The following is a 19378-nucleotide window of genomic DNA, read 5'->3' as shown; positions in this document are numbered from 1 at the left end:
TGTAGATGCACCTCACATTGCTTCGCCGAAGTCCGCCAGAGGTATGAAGAAGCGACATCGCGGTTCTTCAGATTCAGTTGAATCTGTTCTGCCAACTAAGATTACTGTAGGTATACATGATTCTGGGGTCTCTCAGGATAGGCCTATGGAGGAAGATGCGGAGGCTCATATTGAGCCTGCTGAGACCCCCTCTGTTCCAGTTCCTGTTGCTTCTAGTGGTTTTCCTGATCGGGATATGGAAACTGAGGAATCCCTTGGAGATAGTGTGGGGAATCCTCCCCGCGAGCACGTAGCTTCGGGGAGTGGTGTGCGGTCTGGCTCTAGTAGTGCGGCGTCCGGAGGGGGCGCAGGTTCCTTTGTTGGGAGAAAGCTCGAGGTCCCTCGACCCGGCTCCTCTCGGGTCCCAGTCTCCTCTTCTCGTCGTATTACCGTACCGAATCAGGTGGGTAAAAGGCAGTCTCTTTCAGGGGCTCGCCTGGAGCGCACTCGAAAATAGACATCTTCCTACTCCTCCAGTGGCATTGTAGAGGCCTACGAGCCTCGTGGGAGGAACTCTGAGCATTGATATCTCGGTTTTCTCCTGCTTGCCTTTGTTTACAGGAGACAATGCTCGGAGACTACACTCACTCTAGTCCTCCTGGATATCGGGCCGTTTACATTACCCCTAATCCTGGACAGGGCCACCATGGTGGCACCGCCATATTCGTTCGCTGTGATATCCCTTCGGTCCCATTACAGCTTCACTCAACGTTGCAGTCTGTTGCTGTTAAGGTTTATTTGGGCAAATTTTATACATTATGTAGCCTTTATCTCCTTCCTGGTGTTCCCGTTGACAGACACGATCTTGACGACCTGGTGCAGGAACTTTCCTCGCCTTTACTTTTATTAGGGGATTTAAACGGTCGCCATCCGTTGTGGGATGATGGTGCTACCAACCCACGCGGACTTTTAGTTGCTTCTTTTATTGAGGATCAGGGATTAGAAATTTTAAACTCTGGGGAGGTGACACATTTTCATAGCCAGACTGGTACTTTTACCTCTATAGATCTTTCACTTTGCACTTCTAATTCTCTTCCTGATTTTCGTTGGCGGGTCATACCGGACTTGTATGGCAGTTACCACCTTTCCAATTTTATTGGAACGCATTGATTCTGTACCACAGTCACGCCTTTCTCGCTGGCGTCTAGATAAAGCAGACTGGCATCGATTTACGGAACTTAGCTCCTCTCTTCGTCCGTTGGCTGACTTTGGAACTTCTGACGAGGTTGCATCCTATTTCACTGATGCCCTACATTCTGCAGCCCTTCAATCCGTCCCCAGGAGGTCTGGCCAGTTCCCTAAACGTCCTGTTCCCTGATGGAACGCCGCTTGCACTACTGCTGTGCAAGAGAAGCGTGCTGCATTCTCTCGACTTCGTCGTCACCGTGGGGACCCCCAGTGTTTGGATGCTTTTCGGCGAGCGCGTGCTCGAGCACGACGCACTTTCAAGGAGGCTCAACGAATTTCTTGGAAGGCTAATCTCTCTTCCATCACTACCAGAACTACACTCACAGAAGTCTTTAACAGAGTTCGTAAGATCTCTGGGAAGTTTTCCCCCCCTTCCCCCTCCAGTGTTATCGCATGCAGGGGAAACGATGGCGGACCCTAAGACTGTTGCTGACCTATTCGCCAAGCACTTTGCCAGTGTCTCTAGGAAAGATCCTACTGCACCAGGGGCTCGTCATCGCCGGGATTTGGAATCACTCGGCGTTAACTTCGCTTCCACCGGAGGGGAATCTTATAATATCCCATTTTCTCTCTTCGAGTTGAAGACGGCTTTATCCCAGTGTCATGATTCCTCGCCAGGTCCAGACGACATCCCTTATGCTTTCTTACGCCACATGTCTGACTGTGGTTTTACATTTTTATTGGATCTTTACAATTTCATTTGGCGTACCGGTGATTTTCCATCTCTGTGGAGTGTGGCTGTAATTCTCCCCATTCTGAAGCCTGGGAAAGATCATCTCCAAGCAACTAACTATCGTCCTATTTCTTTAACATCCTGCACTTGTAAAGTGATGGAGAAGATGGTGAATGTCAGGCTTATGTGTGTTTCGTGGAAGTATCACGAAATTGGTGAATTGTGCATCATTGCTAGTTACTTTTTTTTTATATGAATATTACTGTTTACGTTGCGCACCTCGTGTTTTGTTTGTTTTCCACCTTACCCCGGCGCCAGCAGCCGCCACGTAGGACAGTTGTCTGTGGTGGCTGCTCCCGCTAGGATGTGGGCGTGATGTAGTGGCCGTGTGACCTGGCCCTGCCGGTTCCCTGCTGTTCCTTGCTGTGGGTGATCTGCTGCGTCTGTGTTTGTGCTAACACTTTGGGCCAGGCGTTGTGGTTTACGGGGAAGCTGACTGCCATACCTTCATGATGTGCCCAGGGCTGTGGGCTATTTACCGCTGGTTGGTCAATATTGTAAGTAAATGTGCTTGTTTTAGGTTAGGTAATTTATGTGAACTTACTAGTTGATGACAGAATATTTAGGAGTATGTGAGCTTGGATACAATGAGATTTGTAAGACATGTGGTGTTATGTTTTGTGATGTTTGGGGTAATTAGGTGATTGTTCTCAGGTTGGATCGACTTAATAAAGTTGAATGCAACGCTCGACCCTCTCTACCCAGCGGTTTGACGAAACAATGTGGTACTTGGAGAGCCGGAATTTATTGACCCCGGTGCAATATGGTTTCCGAAAGATGCGCTCCACTTCGGATGCTCTTTTATCCTTGGAGTCCTCAGTTTGTGAGGCGTTTGCCAATAAGCACCACCAGGTGACCGTGTTTTTTTGATCTGGAGAAGGCCTATGACACCGCTTGGTGCCATGGAATTTTACTTAACCTGTTTGAGTTTGGTCTTCGTGGCCGTCTCCCTGTTTTTATTGAGGAGTTTTTATCTCATCGTCTTTTACGGGTTAGAGTGGGGAGTAATTTTTCTGAGGTTAGTCCACTTGAGGATGGCGTACCACAGGGAAGTATTCTTAGTGTTACGCTATTTGCCTTTTTTTAGTTTTTAACTCATTGAATGCGGCGCCATATGACCCTGGCTGTTGCGGCGCCTAATTTAAATCAATCAATCAATCAATCCACTGCATGAATATTGCACACATGTGTCTTGTATTAACTGAAAATCACACAGTATGCGCTAACCACTCTTGCAGGAAGGCTGTTACAGTGGCGGACGACTCATTTCGAGGAATTAAGGAAAGAGGGAGGGAGGGAGGGGGCGGGAGAACAATTAATTATCTTCTTTATTCTTTGTTCCATATCACATAATAGAAGGGTGTCGATCCAGTGCAGATGTAGCTAACAGATGTGGAGTAGAGGACCTGCATGGAAACAGTGCTCAGAAGGGAAAGACTCCGATGGTTTGGACATGTAAAGAGAGCAGGGGAGGACACAGTGCTGGGAGTTGTGGAGAGAATGGTAAGATAGGGTGTCCGGTGCAGATGTAGCTTACAGATGTGGAGAAGAGGACCTGGAAACAGTTTTTTTTTCCTTTTTTACATGTGACCTAAAGCGCCGGTAGGCTTTTTTTTATTAGGGGCCTGATGGTGGGCCCGAGCCCGTTATGACGCAGACTAATGTTTATTGTGCGGCAATTATTATTGGCTCATGCTGCATCCCGGAGATCATTTTTTATTTCACTTGCATAGCTTCTTCTAGAGTCCGGGTTGGTGGATAGTCTTGAGGACAGCATGTGGGTAGTCTTAGGCCCCTCGGCGGTGACTGAAAAATCCCAGGTGGTTAGCGGCGGATTCGAACCCTCATCATCATGAACGCTGCGAAGGCGGGGCCGGCACGCTAACCACTCCACCACCACCTCTGAAGGGAAAGACTCCGATGGTTTGGACATGTTAAGAGAGCAGGGGAGGATACAGTGCTGGGAGGTTTGGAGAGATTGGCAAGACAGGGTACCCAGTTCAGATGTAAGTAACAGATGTGGAGTAGAGGACCTGGAAACAGTGATCAGAAGGGAAATACTCCGATGGTTTGGACATGTGAAGGGAGCAGGGGAGGATACAGTGCTGGGAGGTGTGGAGAGATTGGCAAGACAGGGTGTCCAGTGCAGCTAGATGTGGCTAACAGATGTGGAGTAGAGAACCTGGAAACAGTGCTCAGAAGGGAGACTCATATAGTTTGGACATGTGAAGAGCAGGGGAGGATACAGTGCTGGGAGTTTTGGTAAGATTGAAAGTAAAAGGAAGGAGACCAGTTGGTAAACTAGGAAAACGTGGAGAAGGTGTATACAGGAAGACCTGGTAGTGATGGGATTGGATGAGCATCAGGCAGAAGACAAAGCAGAATAGAGGAGACCCATAAAGCGTCCAACCTCTCAGGAAGAGTGAAAACGGACGTTAAACGAAATTATGATGATGATATCTAATAATAGAAGAAGAAAAGAATAGAACTGAGAACATTAAGTGACCTGTGGAAAGGATTCAAGCACTTCTGCTACTCTCGGATACGTTCAGTTCACTCCCGACGCAGTAAAGTGACTGTCAGTGGAAATGGAGTTAATCGTTTCCGCACTGACTACTTCTGCGGGGAGGCTGTTCCAGTGGCGGACGACTCTGTTCGAGAAAGGAAGTATGGAGGAGGGAGGAATGGGAGCGAGAGTTTTTATTCTTTTCGTTAATCTTTGTTCTCTCGCTCCATCTCATCCTTCCACATGCTCACTGCCACATATACTTCACTGCTCTGTTACTTAACTTTGCTTTCAGATCATTTCACTTTACTTTCAGATTAAATAAGTTAACTTCCTCTGCATTACGCCACGTAGGGCTAGAGCAGACTCTTTTAAAATTAGGAACAGCAGACGCTTTTAAAATTAGGAACAGCAGACGCTTTTAAAATTAGGAACAGCAGACGCTTTTAAAATTAGGAACAGCTGACACCTTATAAATTAGGAACAGCTGACACATTATAAATTAGGAAGAGTAATCACTTAAATTATCTTGAGAAACAAACAAAGATTAACATGATTCTGAGGGGAAGTAGGCACCCGTTTATTATATATATACATGTCTGTACATCATCAAGACCCCAAGACCCAGACCAAGCATTCCTAAACGTATACTATAGTCGCAGCACATGAGTCTGAGGTCTTCGTTATCGTGTTCTGGCAACTTGCCATTACACATGCACACACACATACAGCTACATAATCAGCGACCTTATTTTTTTTTTTACAACAGAGGAGTGGCCGAAAGATAGAGAAGAGCTGTGTGGGTGGAGCCCCCCACACATGCGATGCATACTCCATACGAGGGCGGACAAGGCCCCTGTATATGGATAACAGCTGTGCGGGGCAGAAGAACTGGAAGAGACGATACAGAACGCCCGACCTCGAGGAAGCTGATTTAGTGAGAGAAGAGATGAAAGTTTCCAGTTAAGATTTCGAGTTAAGGACAGACCGAGGATATTTAGTTTTGAAGAATTATAAGGTGACGTCTGAGTGTAGTTGAAGAATAGGGGATAGGTGTTTGGAAGATTGTGTCGAGTTGATAGGTGGATAAATTAGGGTTTTGAGGTATTGAAGGACACAAGGTTCCTTTTATCCCAATCGGAGATGATAGCAAGGTCTGAGGTTAAGCATTCTGCAGCCTCAGCCTTATAAACTAAAACAGATTTTTGCGACAATTTCAATAATATGATTAATACTGACAAATGTGTCCTATGCGTAGACTATCATATAACATCGTAGACGCCATGACGCCAGGTTGCCAGAGCACGATAATTCACACCTCAGTCTCGGGTGCCGCGACGAAAGCCAAGGCTGTTACACAGAGACAGCCTTGGCACAGCACAACTATAACTCCTCCTCCTCATCTCTCTCCTTTCCTTTCCCTCCTCTTCCTCCTCACTCAGGCTTAGTGATGCGGAAGACGAAGACGAGACCCTCCTTGTCACAGAAATAGTTTGGGACGATGCGCCGCTCCACCTGAAGGAATTTTGACCATCATTTCAAATACGTGACCTTCTCCCCCTGGCCAGCTCCTGACCATCTCCTTATACCAGTGTCGTGACAGGCGCCCATACAGTGAACAGCCCCGCCAGACAGAAACCTCGATTAGAGTAAATGTTTTCTTGTACCAACGTTGCCAGATAGTTGTACTCAGCCTCTTATATATTTACCAACTTCCGACTTCAAATATGTCTCCTGGGGCTCAATAACTAGATTCATTTATATCTATCGTTAAAATAGTTAATTCCTAATGTTTCTTGGCAATAGTTAGGTGTCAAAAAACGGTAAATACTATGCTCTGAGTACGATAATCTGGCAACAGTGCTCCCTACCTTCTTCCACTTCCCGCCCGCCTCCAGCTGGTCCATGTAAGGCTCCAGCTTGTCCTTGTAGGAAGGCACGGTCTGTAGGTACTCATGGCGCATCACGATGATTACGAAGCCTCCTGGAGTGCCGGAGAGGAGGAAATTATTTAATCATTGGGGCATACACTAGGGGGCGCGTCATCTAGCCCACCCTAGGAAGACCACCTCAAGGTTTACTCGAGGCAAATCTGAAGGCTCTATGTAGGCTCTTTCCCATCCTAAACGGCGCCTAAGTTCGCCTGTTTGAAAAGCCTCTCGTAAAAGTTGCTGGGAGTACCATGAACAGTTTTGAGATCCTATAGTGATGATTCTACACGTCTGTCACGATCTTCAACGGGAAAACCACCCATGAAAACCCGGTGAATCTTCTCAGTGGCCTTGGGAAATAGTCGTGGCGGAAGATCGGCATGCCCAGGAGCAATGCTAACCTACGGGTCCTCGCACGAGTATCTAAACTGAGGGTCCAACTTCCAGCGCCTTCACCCACTCAGCGGACCTTGCAAAACAGACATACACACACACACACACACACACGCACTCACCAGAGCCTTCGCACTCCTACTAACCATGAACTTTACATTTCAGCCCGGAATCGTGCCAAATGTATTCTCCGACTTACTAAAACCTCTTTCATCAATAGAAAATGTCAACACCTTGCTTTTTTTCTAATTCTTCCCGTGACTTCTGGCACTTAGCCAATAAGATCTCCACCACTTTCACTTCATCCACTTTCCCTTCTCTCCTTAACCCTTACGGGAGCACTGCCGTCTCATCTATCTCTAAGGCTGAACTCTTCGCTCAGACTTTCTGTAAGAACTCCACCCTGGACGATTCTGGGCATATTCCTCCTACTTATACCCCCTCTGACTCCTTTTTGTTTGTTATTAAGATTATATATAATTATGTCTTCTATGCCCTCTCTGGCCTCAACTCTCAGAAGGCTTATGGACCTGATGGAGTGCCTCCTATTGACCGTAAAAACCGTGCTTCCATGCTGACACCCTGCCTGGTCAAACTCTTTCGTCTCTACCTATCATCATCTACATCTACTGGCAGTATGCTCGTTCCAATCCCTCAAACTATAGCCCTGTAGATTTACTTTCCTGTCTATCTAAAGCTTTTGAATCAATCCTTAACCGAAAGATTCAAAAGCACCTTTCCACTTATAACCTTCTATCTGATCGCCAGTATGGATTCCGCAAGGGGCGTTCCACTGGCGATCTTCTTGCTCGTAACTGACTCTTGGTCATCATCTCTTAGCCGTTCCGGTGAAACTTTCTCAGTTGCGCTAGACATATCGAAAGCCTTCGATAGAATCTGGTACAAGTCTTTGCTTTGTAAAGTGCCCTCTTTTGGATTATATCCCTCTCTCTGTTCCCTTATCTCCAGTTTCCTTTCCGGCCGTTCTCTCTCTGCGGTGGTAGACGGTCACTGATCTTCCCCTAAACCTAACAACAGTGGTGTTCCACATGGGTCTGTTCTATCACCCACTCTCTTCTTTCTATTCATCAATGATCTTTACATAACAAACTGTCCTGTCCACTCATACGCCGACGTCTCCACTCTGCATTATTCAACTTCTTCCAATAGAAGGCCATCCCAACAGGAGGTACACGACTCCAGACTGGAGTCTGCAGAACGCTCAGACCTTGCTATCATTTCCGATTGGGGTAGAAGGAACCTTGTGTCCTTCAATGCCTCAAAAACTCAATTTATCCACCTATCAACTCGACACAATCTTCCAAACGCTTATCCCCTTTTCTTCGACAACACTCAGGTGTCACCTTCTTCAACACTAAATATTCTCGGTTTATTCTTAACTCAAAATCTCAACTGGAAACTTCATATCTCCTCTCTCGCTAAATCAGCTTCATCGAGGTTTGGCGTTCTGTATCGTCTCCTCCAATTCTTCTCCCCCGCACTGTTGCTATCCATGTACTGGGGCCTTGTCCGCCCTCGTATGGAATATGCATCTCACGTGTGGGGCGGCTCCACTCACACAGCTCTTCTGGACAGAGTGGAGTCTAAGGCTCTTCGTCACATCAGCTCTCCTCCTCCAACTGATAGTCTTCTACCTCTTAAATTCCGTCGCGATGTTGCCTCTCTTTCAATTTTCTATCGCTATTTTCACGCTGACTGCTCTTCTGAACTTGTTAACTGCATGCCTCCCCCCTTCCCGCGACCCCGCTGCACACGACTTTCTACGCATGCGCATCCCTATACTGTCCAAACCCCGTATGCAAGAGTTAACCAACATCTTCACTCTTTCATCCCTCACGCTGGTAAACTCTGGAACAATCTTCCTTCATCTGTATTTCCTCCTGCCTACGACTTGAACTCTTTCAAGAGCAGATTATCAGGAGAGGAGAGTATCAAGACACCTCTCCTCCCGAAATTGACCCCTCTTTCGGCCACCTCTTTTGATTTTTTTTTAGGAGCAGCAAGTAGCGGGCTTTTTTTTTATATTAGTTTTCTTTCTTTGTGCCCTTGAGCTGTCTCCTTTGTTGTAAAAACACTCACTCACTCACTCACTCACTCACCATTCTTTGCGACGCGCACCAGGTCGTCGAGGCCACTGACTGGGATGTGACCTTCGCCCATACCGCCCGAGATGACCACCAGGTCGTATGTGTCTGAGAGAGAGAGAGAGAGAGAGAGAGAGAGAGAGAGAGAGAGAGAGAGAGAGAGAGAGAGAGAGATGTAGAAGAAAAATACGTATATTAATCTTTACATATGAAACAACAATAACAATAATTCCACTCACACAGCTCTCCTGGACAGAGTGGAGTCTAAGGCTCCTCGTCTCATCAGTTCTCCTCCTCTTACTGACAACCTTCTACCTCTTAATTAAATTCCGCCGCTATGTTGCCTCTTTTTCTATCTTCTATCGATATCTTCATGATGACTGCTCTTCTGATCTTGCTAACTGCATTCCTCCCTCCCTACCGAGGCCCCGCTGCACGCGACTTTCTACTCATGCTCATCCCTATACTATCCAAAACCCTTATGGAAGAGGTAAACTCTGGAACAACCTTCCTTCGTCTGTATTTCGTCCTGCCTATGACTTCATTCATTTCAAGAAGAGTGCATCAAGACACCTCTCCACTCGAAATTGACCTCTCTTTTGGTTACTCTTTACTTTTATCTTTTATGGGAGCGGCGAGTAGCGGGCTTTTTTTTTTTGTACTCTTTTTGTTGCCCTTGAGCCGTGTCCTTTGATGTAAAAAAAAAAATTACAAATACCTTTGGGCACGGTGGAGTGTCCGCTGCCGATACACTCCAGGAAGTCGTTGGTATAGATGCCAGTCTCCCGCTGCTTCATCATGCCCTCCGACGGGTCCACAGCGTCTATGTGCCTGTGGGAGTGGCTGTAGTAGTAGCAGTAGTAGTAGTAGAAGTTATAGCAGTAGTAGTAGTTGTTGGGAATCTGTAAATTTACCCTACCCAACAGTTAGGTCACTCGCATAGTGAATAACACACCCGTCAGACAATCCCAAACAAACAAGTGCTTACCAGCTTTTAGGTGGTGAAGGTATCCAACAAGCAACTCCAGACAGCCGAACAAATAATAATCCTACCGGATCCGTGTAGTAAAATCTATCTGTCTCAAATAACTGCTGGGGGCACTTAGCTGAGAAGCGGGTCTCAAAAGATATTGTTGTCTCTGAAGTCTCGTTGCCGGGTGTAGTATCCCTCAGTCAGGTAATAGAAGGCACACTGCGTCCGAGTTAATGGGTGGGCTGCAGTGCCTTGGTCTTTACTTTGTGAAGGCCGGTGGTGGAATGAGAGAAAACTAACCACGTGGGTCTGAAGCGATGTTTTGAATTTTTCGCGCCAGATGGCGTGGCTTTCCTCTCTGTTTCCATCGGTTAAATTATCCTTGCTCTTTAATTATAATTCAGCAAGGACAATTAGTTATTATTTCATGAAAGGAAACACTTCACTATTGTTATTCCTTTCATGGTAAATGTGGTTAGTCTCCAGGCAGTGAATAAGTTGATTCTGTCTCGGTTTGGGAGCCGATGACTGGAGTATTTAAGTACCATCCAAGGCTTAGTTGAGCTCAGGCGATACTCATAGTTGGCTTGAGCTCTCGGCCCGAGGCTAGTTCCATAAGGGAAATAGTTAATTTGTTTAGTCCCCCGGTTAACTGGCCTAATTCCTAACATAGAATAGTCTATCGATTTTAACTTGAGCCCTTGGGCGCGACACAAGGATTCCCCACGAGACAGCGCTGGTGCCACATCACTCCATTATTCTCATCAGAGAGGGTGGCTACCTCTCTCTCTCTCTCTCTCTCTCTCTCTCTCTCTCTCTCTCTCTCTCTCTCTCTTTGCATGGCTGCGCAGGGCGCGAGAGTGAGATCTACTTGATTTGTCCATTGTGGCGTAACGCTGAATGGTGCGGACTGGCGCCTGTTGCCAAGGTCCGTCAGGCGGCAACGTTGCATGAGCCACGCTGCCAAGTGATATGGAAGGTTTACTGAGTCGTTGTCTTTCCCTCTAATCCCAAGTCATTCATAACACCACGCAGTCGTATTATGGATATGAATATATATATATATATATATATATATATATATATATATATATATATATATATATATATATATATATATATATATATATTTTTTTTTTTTTCCAAAAATAGATAACGTACAGACTAACAGTGAGACAGAACGCCATGCGCAGGTCATCGCTAGATCTGTAAACAATGGGGGTTTCCCCGGGCTAAGCCACAGGGCTCAATTTTAAGTTAGAGTTGATGGACTATAGTAATGCCGCTCCTGCCCGCTCCCAGTTCCCACCCAGCGGCCGTGCCTCTTCACAAGCTCCTGTAATTTCCAACACATCATCTTCATCTCTTGGGGTTGGACTCGTGTTGAGGCTGAGGTACTGGCAGGCAGGAGGCAGTGGACTGGAGGATATTTAAGTATGGTGACCGGACATCCCCCTGTCTGCGGCCCTGCGGCACCCACCTGAAGCCTTCCCGGTGGAGTTCGCGGCCCACACACCCCGTCCCGGCGGCCACGTCCAGCACCCTGGCCTTGGCTCGCAGCTCCGGGGTTACCCAACGCAGCGCCTCCTCCAACGTGATGGCGGGGCCACGGTACCCGCCTTTCCAGATCATCTAAGGAGACGGGGAAGAGGGTGGTTACAGGTGCGTACCCCAGGGGCCGCATCACTTCACTCCCGGACCTCACGGAGTAGTCGCCGGTTTAACGCAAAATCATTCCAGCTATACCCCATGATTCTGCATAGGCACTTGGTACCGAAGGCATCTCTCTCTCTCTCTCTCTCTCTCTCTCTCTCTCTCTCTCTCTCTCTCTCTCTCTCTCTCTCTCTCTCTCACCATCTCCTCGTAGTTCTCGGACCACTCGTCGTAGCCGGCCGCCATCTCCTCCGGCGTGATCCCCGGCCTGTGGACGTTCGCGTCCACCCTCATTGCCACGTCGCCCCGACTGCCGCCCTCAGACATTATCCTGCAGCAGGGAAGAGACGGGAGAATCACAGGCAGGGCATGACTACAGTACAATACAATTCCTCGCTGATTCGCCGGCTGGCTCTCAAGCTCCGCCCACCTCCATGACAGGCGTGGCCCGCCTCTCTCTCTTTCTCTCTCTCTCTCTCTCTCTCTCTCTCTCTCTCTCTCTCTCTCTCTGGAATGAAATAGACGAAGCAATTACATAGTTAGTGCAAGGACGATAGCTTGGTTTAAGAGTAAACTGGATAGCTACATGGACGAGGATGACAGGTGATAGTGAGGTGTAGGTGCAGTAAGGCTCCCTAGCTTATTGCACGGCCAGCTGAAGTTGCGCTCTCTCTCTCTCTCTCTCTCTCTCTCTCTCTCTCTCTGTGTGTGTGTGTGTGTGTGTGTGTGTGTGTGTGTGAGAGAGAGAGAGAGAGAGAGAGAGAGAGAGAGAGAGAGAGAGAGAGAGAGAGAGAGAGAGAGACTCGTGATCAGGCTGTGATGAATGAACTACACACACACACACACACACACACTGCCAGGCTTCACGGTCTGACAGGGCGGCAGTTCGAGCCCGCTCAGGGCGAATTCTTTCCGTTGACTAGGAGTGGTTACTATCCCCCCTTGAGCAAAGGGGATGGGGTGTGTGGTGTGTGAGGTCCTGGCAGTACCCAGAGATCGACGATAAAGAGCACTTGCTCATGTCGGGAGGGTACCTGCTGCTGGCGATTATGAGCTCCGGGAGGGCAGCATGAGCCAATGCAAGATGGCGCCACTATAAACACTCGCCTGCGCCAGAACGGGCTGGGCCGATCATCAGGCCCCACCGGGAAGAAGCCTTGGGCAGACCATCAGGCCCCACCGGGAAGAAGCCTACCGGCGCAATAGCCCGCGACGTAAAAAAAAAAATAGTCGCCATGTCAACCATTTTTCTTTTAATCCGACATAAAAATAGTTGTAAGCTCTAAAATGTCTTACTTTTATGAAAATTACATTTAAAAGAAATATGTTAAAATCCTTCAACCTATTAGGCCCGACACGTACCATTCAAGTCGCTTGTCGGGACCCAGAAGACCATAACAGCACAATTAATTAATAGTGACCCCAATCAGAGGCAAATACCGGAGGTAGATATGGAGACAAGTATTGTAAATATGATAGGAGAGGGAAGTGTCACGGGGTAAAATAAGATTAATAACAGGAGTGTGCTCACAAGGAGGTCGCTAGCCGACAAGGGTTGATTCCCGCGGCACGCCAGGAGACACAACGGTGTACACACCCTGACTAGGGAGTACTAACACGACTTACCTGCTCAAATCTCCCGTGGGGTTCTTATTTACTCTTCTTATGGGGCTGGAAGGCACATACGCACAGGCAAAAGGATTACTGGTAAAGCTCGTGTACAACTATGCACAGACTTAATTACATAAAGGAACAAGACACGGACAAATCTCACATACACACCCAGCTGAGCCTCGCGTTTCTCGTGCTCGCACAAGACTAACCTGCCCTGGCTACGCTAACAACTAGCTACTTAACTTGGTGCGGAGGGAGAAGAGTAGAGGCTCGTTGCACAGCCTTGCTCGAGGTGGCTGCAGCTTGTCCTTCCTGCCGTGGGTCCTCACATCAGGCGCGTGATGTCGGCGGTAGATGCGGCTTTCAGAAAGAGGCCGCCGCGGACTCGACACACCCAAACTGAGACCCGGTGTGGGCTGTATCCCGAAGTGGCGAAGCCCAGGATCCCCACACTCCAGCAGGAGGAAAACCGCGTGGTGCCAAGAGGTAGGCGAGAGTAGAGGAACGTCGCCCCGTGACCTCACCAGAATGCAGTCAGGGGGAGAAGGCAGCCCCGAGCCGCGGCGAGTGACCTGACGGGCCCCAACTCGCCCGGCCGAGATGCAAAACGCTGCTGGCGAGGAAAAATACAACAGAGGGTGCTGACAGCACTCTGAGCAATACTGCCATAGGCAGATATCGTTACACTTCTCTGACGCGCAGCTATAACTTGCAAGTGCATGGCACCGCAATATAAACAGCGGAGCAAGCTACGTACAGACACAAAGAGGAAAGCAACAATCGCGAGCTAGCAACACAGGCCGCCCAGCCAGGCCGCGGGCGGCAACAGCCCCCATGGCGGGAAGCACAAAGACAATAGCCCAACATCCTCACAGCAGAGGCGTACAAGCTACAGTAATGCACACACTACTATGCACCTGCAGAGAGTGGAGTGGTGACTCCTGAAAGTGCGTAAACGCGGGTAAAACACAGCGGGCGACCCGCACGAAAATGCACGCCTTGGTATCACTACGCTCGTCGCCTAGGCAACGAACAGGCTGAGTCATCGTGACCCGCCCCGCGCCTACTATATATTTCAGCGGCGGACAAACGCTGTTTTTCGCAAATATTCCCTAAATGAATCGTTGGATCAGTATGATATTTCAGCACACTATAATTAACATCCGGACCTAATTTATGGCTAACATACCACATTACTATATGTGTTATGTGAGGAGTTTACTGACTGATATTAAGCCTAATCCAGTCATCATATCTAAGGTGTTATACAGAATCGGACGAGTGTGGGGTACTCGTCTAACCCCTCCACCAACGTCCTGAACAACCCCCAGACCACTCCTTCCCTACCCCAATATCTCAGTATCCCCCTCCTCGTTTCCCTCTTCACCATCACTCACACCATCCCCCGTCCCCAGCCCGAGAATGACTTGCAGAGGCAAGGTATAACTCATGACTGCCGAGGCGCACCCAGGTGTTGTACAGTTATCAACGTGAAATACGTCTTGCCTCCATGGAATTGTACCATGCTCTTAGTTAATAATCATATCTATACATATACACCTACATAACATTCTAATATATAATACAGTGATGGGAGAAATAGGGAGGGACACAAGAGTGATGAGGGAGGCGAGGAGCTAGGGGGAGAAGAGGAGGGATAATGAGAGCGAGAAGGAGGAGTAGTTGTGGTTAGGAAGTTTTTTTTTTTTTTGGGGGGGGCACACTTTCATTCGAATGCGTCAACATGACTCGGGTTTGTGTTATTTTTCACGAGTAAACTCCTCACATAACACATATAGTAATGTGGTATGTTAGCTATAAATTAGGTCCGGATGTTAATTGTAGTGTGCTGAAATATCATACTGATCCAACGATTCGTTTAGGAGATATTTGCGAAAAACAGCGTTTGTCCCCCGCTGAAATGTATAGTAGGTCACGTGACGAACTAGGAAAACGCGTCAACAGCTTCCCTATAGCAAATACTATAAAAATAACTTGTCGCGAATCTAAACCGCGACAGGAAGGAAAGCAATTAGTCAGATATACAAAGTCGTAAACATCTGATAAGCACTAACACTAACAAGGGAGGTTACGGAAAATACCAAGACCCACATACAGAAAACAGATACGGTACCCAGTAGGCGTGGTCAGAAAGTGTGGATAACCATTCAAAAGACTTTGAACACGTGACCTCAGTCGTGACGACATACTATAAGCGAATAACTAAACAGATAAGTCACTGTGGGAGCGTCATAAGAGTGAATCACGAATAGCAGGATAAGTAAACAATACAACATAATGAGCGAGCCAATGTTTGTTGACAGGAAGTATTGGCTACTGGTTATGTAGAAAATTAAAGCGTGTCAAGAATGTAGTTCCGCCTCAAGCAAAGAAAAAATGTGACCTAGAAATCAGTAGTAAGACCAGACCGAGCTTGGTTCTCGCCTCAAGCAGACCTGCTACTCACTCGGCTGAGAATGGCTGTTGTGATCTTAATCGTGAGTAGAAATTCGAGAATCTAAGGGAAACCGACTGTATTGTCCTGGAGATTATAATGTAGGAGATGTGTAGTAGGATTGTGAGTGGGACAGGATTGTGATTATTTTATTGCGATGTAAAGCAAAGGTAGAAACCGCTGGGTGTGGTATAATTTGGTGCTTCCGTGAAATTGTAGCAGATAATACTTTAGGAATGTGTTATTAGGATTTGAGGAGAGTACATAATTATTGTGATGTAACCAGAGAGAAACAAACCACTGCCTGTGGAATGACGAGTGTTATTATTATTGGCAACAACTGAGCACATATTGTAGTATTATGTTTTAGACATGTCGTTTGTCATATGTTGTATCCATTGCTGAATATGCCAGTGTTATGATCGTCTGAGCATAGAATATGCGTAAGGCAATTACTTTCATTTAATTTTAAATAAATGTATATTTTATTTTTCCCATGTTTATCTCGGAACGCCAGTCTCCAATAACAACCTCAGCCAGATCACTCTCCCAGGGATACGAGACGGTGATATCATTTATGGAGTAATTAATGAGTGATAAAAGAGTTGTTTTAATACAAGCTGATGCAAATAAAATAAAATGTAAGAATTAAATACAAGAAAAGAAGGATCCACAAACTTTGCCGCCCGCGTTCGTTACCCTTAAAAAGGAGGGTCTTGAAATTATGATATAATAAATACGACCTTCCAAACTTGCTGATTCATTCAGTCATGTGTAGTTACCTAGTAATCTTTCAATGACATTTTGTACCAATCTTACTTCTCTTCTATAAATACTATCCGTTAAAATTACTAATAGCTATGTAATTAATCAAGCACTCGATAACATCTGTAATCGTCATTCAGGTGTGTCGAGACTTCTGAATAATGTACGTACGTCATTAGGCTCGGGATATCGCAGATAATGGCGGACACTTGACTTTCTTCGCGGACAGGTAAAATACGGGACCTAACACTAACCCGGGAACACACACACGTTACCGCATTAATCACACGACGGACTCAAAATAGCCTCGCAACCGCCTTGGGCTGCCGCCAAGTCATTACAAATAAGTCATCCAGTGTGAAAGAGGCTCAGCCTCCAAGACACATTACCGGCACCCTTAATGGAGGAGTTCGTTTCCGAGCGGGAGAGCGTGCGAGGAAGAGCCAGTTTGCCGGATTACTTGTTTTCGTCTTTTTCTTGAAGGCCGGACTTGGGAGGTATTTGCATAATGAATGATGTATAACTATTTTCACTCACAGCCACTATCACATCTTAGTGTTGCTTAATACAGATGAATGTTTTCCTTAACTACTTACTTGTCATGGAGAGAGAGAGAGAGAGAGAGAGAGCTTCCTCAGGCAGGCTACCCATCTATCGACCAGCCCGAAAAGAAAGAAGGATGAACAGCTGGGTGAGCACACTGACTGCCCAAGTCGGGATTCGAACCCGGGCCCGCGGATTCGTAGCTAACCACTAGACCATGGAGGCATAAAAAAAGATTCAAGGGGTGAGAAACTTGCTATATGTGGAGAGACTCAAGCATCTAATGCAGCCATTGTCAACAAGATGAGAAAACAATTTAAAGGAAATGAACTGAAGTTGCTAACGCTTGGTTGCACTGCACACACTTTAGATGTTCTGGCTCATGATCGAACAATTGGTAACATAAAAGAAAATGTGGTTCATGTTATAAAATACGTTTGAAACCATCACCCTGCCTCAGAAAGATATGGAGAGAGACGGTCAATGTCTTGTTCTGCTCCAGGACACTAGACGAACCATGTTTGAACTGGGTCAAGGCGTGGCTTAGCAATAGGAAGCAAAGAGTGCAAATCAATGGTAAAAGATCTCACTGGGGATGTGTTACGGGTGGGGTCCCACAAGGTTCGGTATTAGGTCTACTTTTGTTTATTATTTATATCAGTGACTTAGATACAGGAGTTAGTAGTGATGTCAGTAAGTTTTTTTTTTTTTTTTACAACAAAGGAGGCAGCTCAAGGGCACACAAAAAAAGAAAACAATAATAAAAAAAAGTCCGCTACTCGCTGCTCCTAAGAAATAAATAAAAGAGGTGTCCAAAAGCAAGGTCAAATTCGGGAGGAGAGATGTTCTGATGCCCTCCTCTTGAAAGAGTTCAAGTCGTAAGCAGGAGGAAATACACATGAAGGAAGATTGTTCCAGAGTTTACCAGCTTGAGGGATGAAAGAGTGAAGATGCTGGTTAACTCTTGCATAAGAGGTTTGGACAGTATAGGGATGAGCATGAGTAGAAAGTCGTGTGCAGCGGGGCCGCGGGAGGGAGGGAGGCATGCAGTTAGCAAGTTCAGAAGAGCAGTCAGAGTGGAAATATCGATAGCAGATAGAAAGAGAGGCAACATCGCGGCGGAATTTAAGAGGTAGAAGACTAAAGTATGAGGAGGAGAGCTGATGAGACGAAGAGCCTTAGCCTCCACTCTGTCCAGAAGAGCTGTATGAGTGGAGCCCCCTCACACATGAGATGCATATTCCATACGAGGGCGGACAAGGCCCCTGTATATGGACAGCAACTGTGCGGGGGAGAAGAACTGGCGGAGACGGTACAGAACGCCCAGCCTCGAGGAAGCTGATTTAGTAAGAGATGAGATATGAAGTTTCCAGTTGAGATTTTGAGTTAAGGATAGACCGAGGATGTTTAGTGTTGAGGAAGGTGATAGCTGGGTGTTGTCAAAGAATAGGGGATAGTTGTTTGGAAGATTGTATCGAGTGGATAGGTGGAGAAAATGTGTTTTTGAGGCGTTGAAGGACACCAGGTTCCTCTTGCCCCAATCGGAAATTATAGTAAGGTCTGAGGCTGAGCGTTCTGCAGCCTCCAGCCTTGAGTCGTTAAGTTCTTGTAGGGTGGGTATTCTATTAAAAGAAGTTGAGTAATGCAGAGTGGAATCATCGGTGTAGGAATGGACAGGACGGTTCGTTTTGGAAAGAAGATCATCACTGAACAACAGAAAGAGAGTGGGACATAGGAGAGAACCCTGTGGGACACCACTGTTAATAGATTTAGGGGAAGAACAGTGACCGTCTATCACAGCAGAGATAGAACGGGCGGAAAGGAAACTTGAGATAAAGGAACAGAGAGAGGGATAGAATCCGAAAGAGGGTAGTTTAGAAAGCAAAGACCTGTGCCAGACTCTATCGAAGGATTTCGATATGTCTAGCGCAACCGAGAAAGTTTCACCGAAACGGCTAAGAGAGGATGACCAAAAGTCAGTTCAGAGAGCAAGAAGATCGGCAGTAGAATGCCCCTTGCGGAACCCATACTGGAGATCAGATAGAAGGTCAGAAGTGGAAAGGTGCTTTTGAATCTTCCGGTTAAGGATTGATTCAAAAGCTTTAAATAAACAAGAAAGTAAAGCTGTAGGACGGTAGTTTGAAGGATTGGAACCGTCACCTTTCTTAGGCACAGGCTGTATGAAGGCATACTTCCAGCAGGAAGGAAAGGTAAATGTTGACAGGCAAAGGCGAAAGAGTTTGACCAGGCAGGGTGACAGCACGGAGGCACAGTTTTTAAGGACAATAGGAGGCACTCCATCAGGTCCATAAGCCTTCTGAGGATTGAGGCCAGAGAGGGCATAGAAAACATCATTTTGAAGAATCTTTATAACAGGCACAAAGGAGTCACAGGGTGGATGAGTAGGAGGAATATGCCCAGAATCGTCCAGAGTGTAGTTTTTAGAAAAAGTTTGAGAGAAGAGTTCAGCCTTAGAGATA

The 19378-nt window shown here is 46.7% G+C and overlaps 1 protein-coding gene across 1 annotated transcript in view; it reads right to left on the bottom strand.

The window, feature by feature from the left end:
* Window positions 1-5029: 5029 nt before the first annotated feature.
* The window catches only part of LOC127002473 (demethylmenaquinone methyltransferase-like), a 56883-nt gene continuing 42534 nt past the window's right edge, over window positions 5030-19378 (bottom strand). The window contains exons 2-7 of the mRNA XM_050868466.1: window positions 11723-11852; window positions 11349-11500; window positions 9614-9726; window positions 8911-9003; window positions 6338-6450; window positions 5030-5981 (exon numbers count right to left, since the gene is read on the bottom strand). Coding sequence (XP_050724423.1) covers window positions 5901-5981; window positions 6338-6450; window positions 8911-9003; window positions 9614-9726; window positions 11349-11500; window positions 11723-11848 — 678 coding nt within the window. The 5' untranslated portion in view covers window positions 11849-11852 and the 3' untranslated portion in view covers window positions 5030-5900. The remainder of the gene's footprint in view (window positions 5982-6337; window positions 6451-8910; window positions 9004-9613; window positions 9727-11348; window positions 11501-11722; window positions 11853-19378) is intronic.

The sequence above is a fragment of the Eriocheir sinensis genome, chromosome 23 (assembly GCF_024679095.1).
Source record: "Eriocheir sinensis breed Jianghai 21 chromosome 23, ASM2467909v1, whole genome shotgun sequence".
Lineage (NCBI taxonomy): Eukaryota > Metazoa > Arthropoda > Malacostraca > Decapoda > Varunidae > Eriocheir > Eriocheir sinensis.
This window is presented reverse-complemented; position numbering and strand designations above follow the sequence as displayed.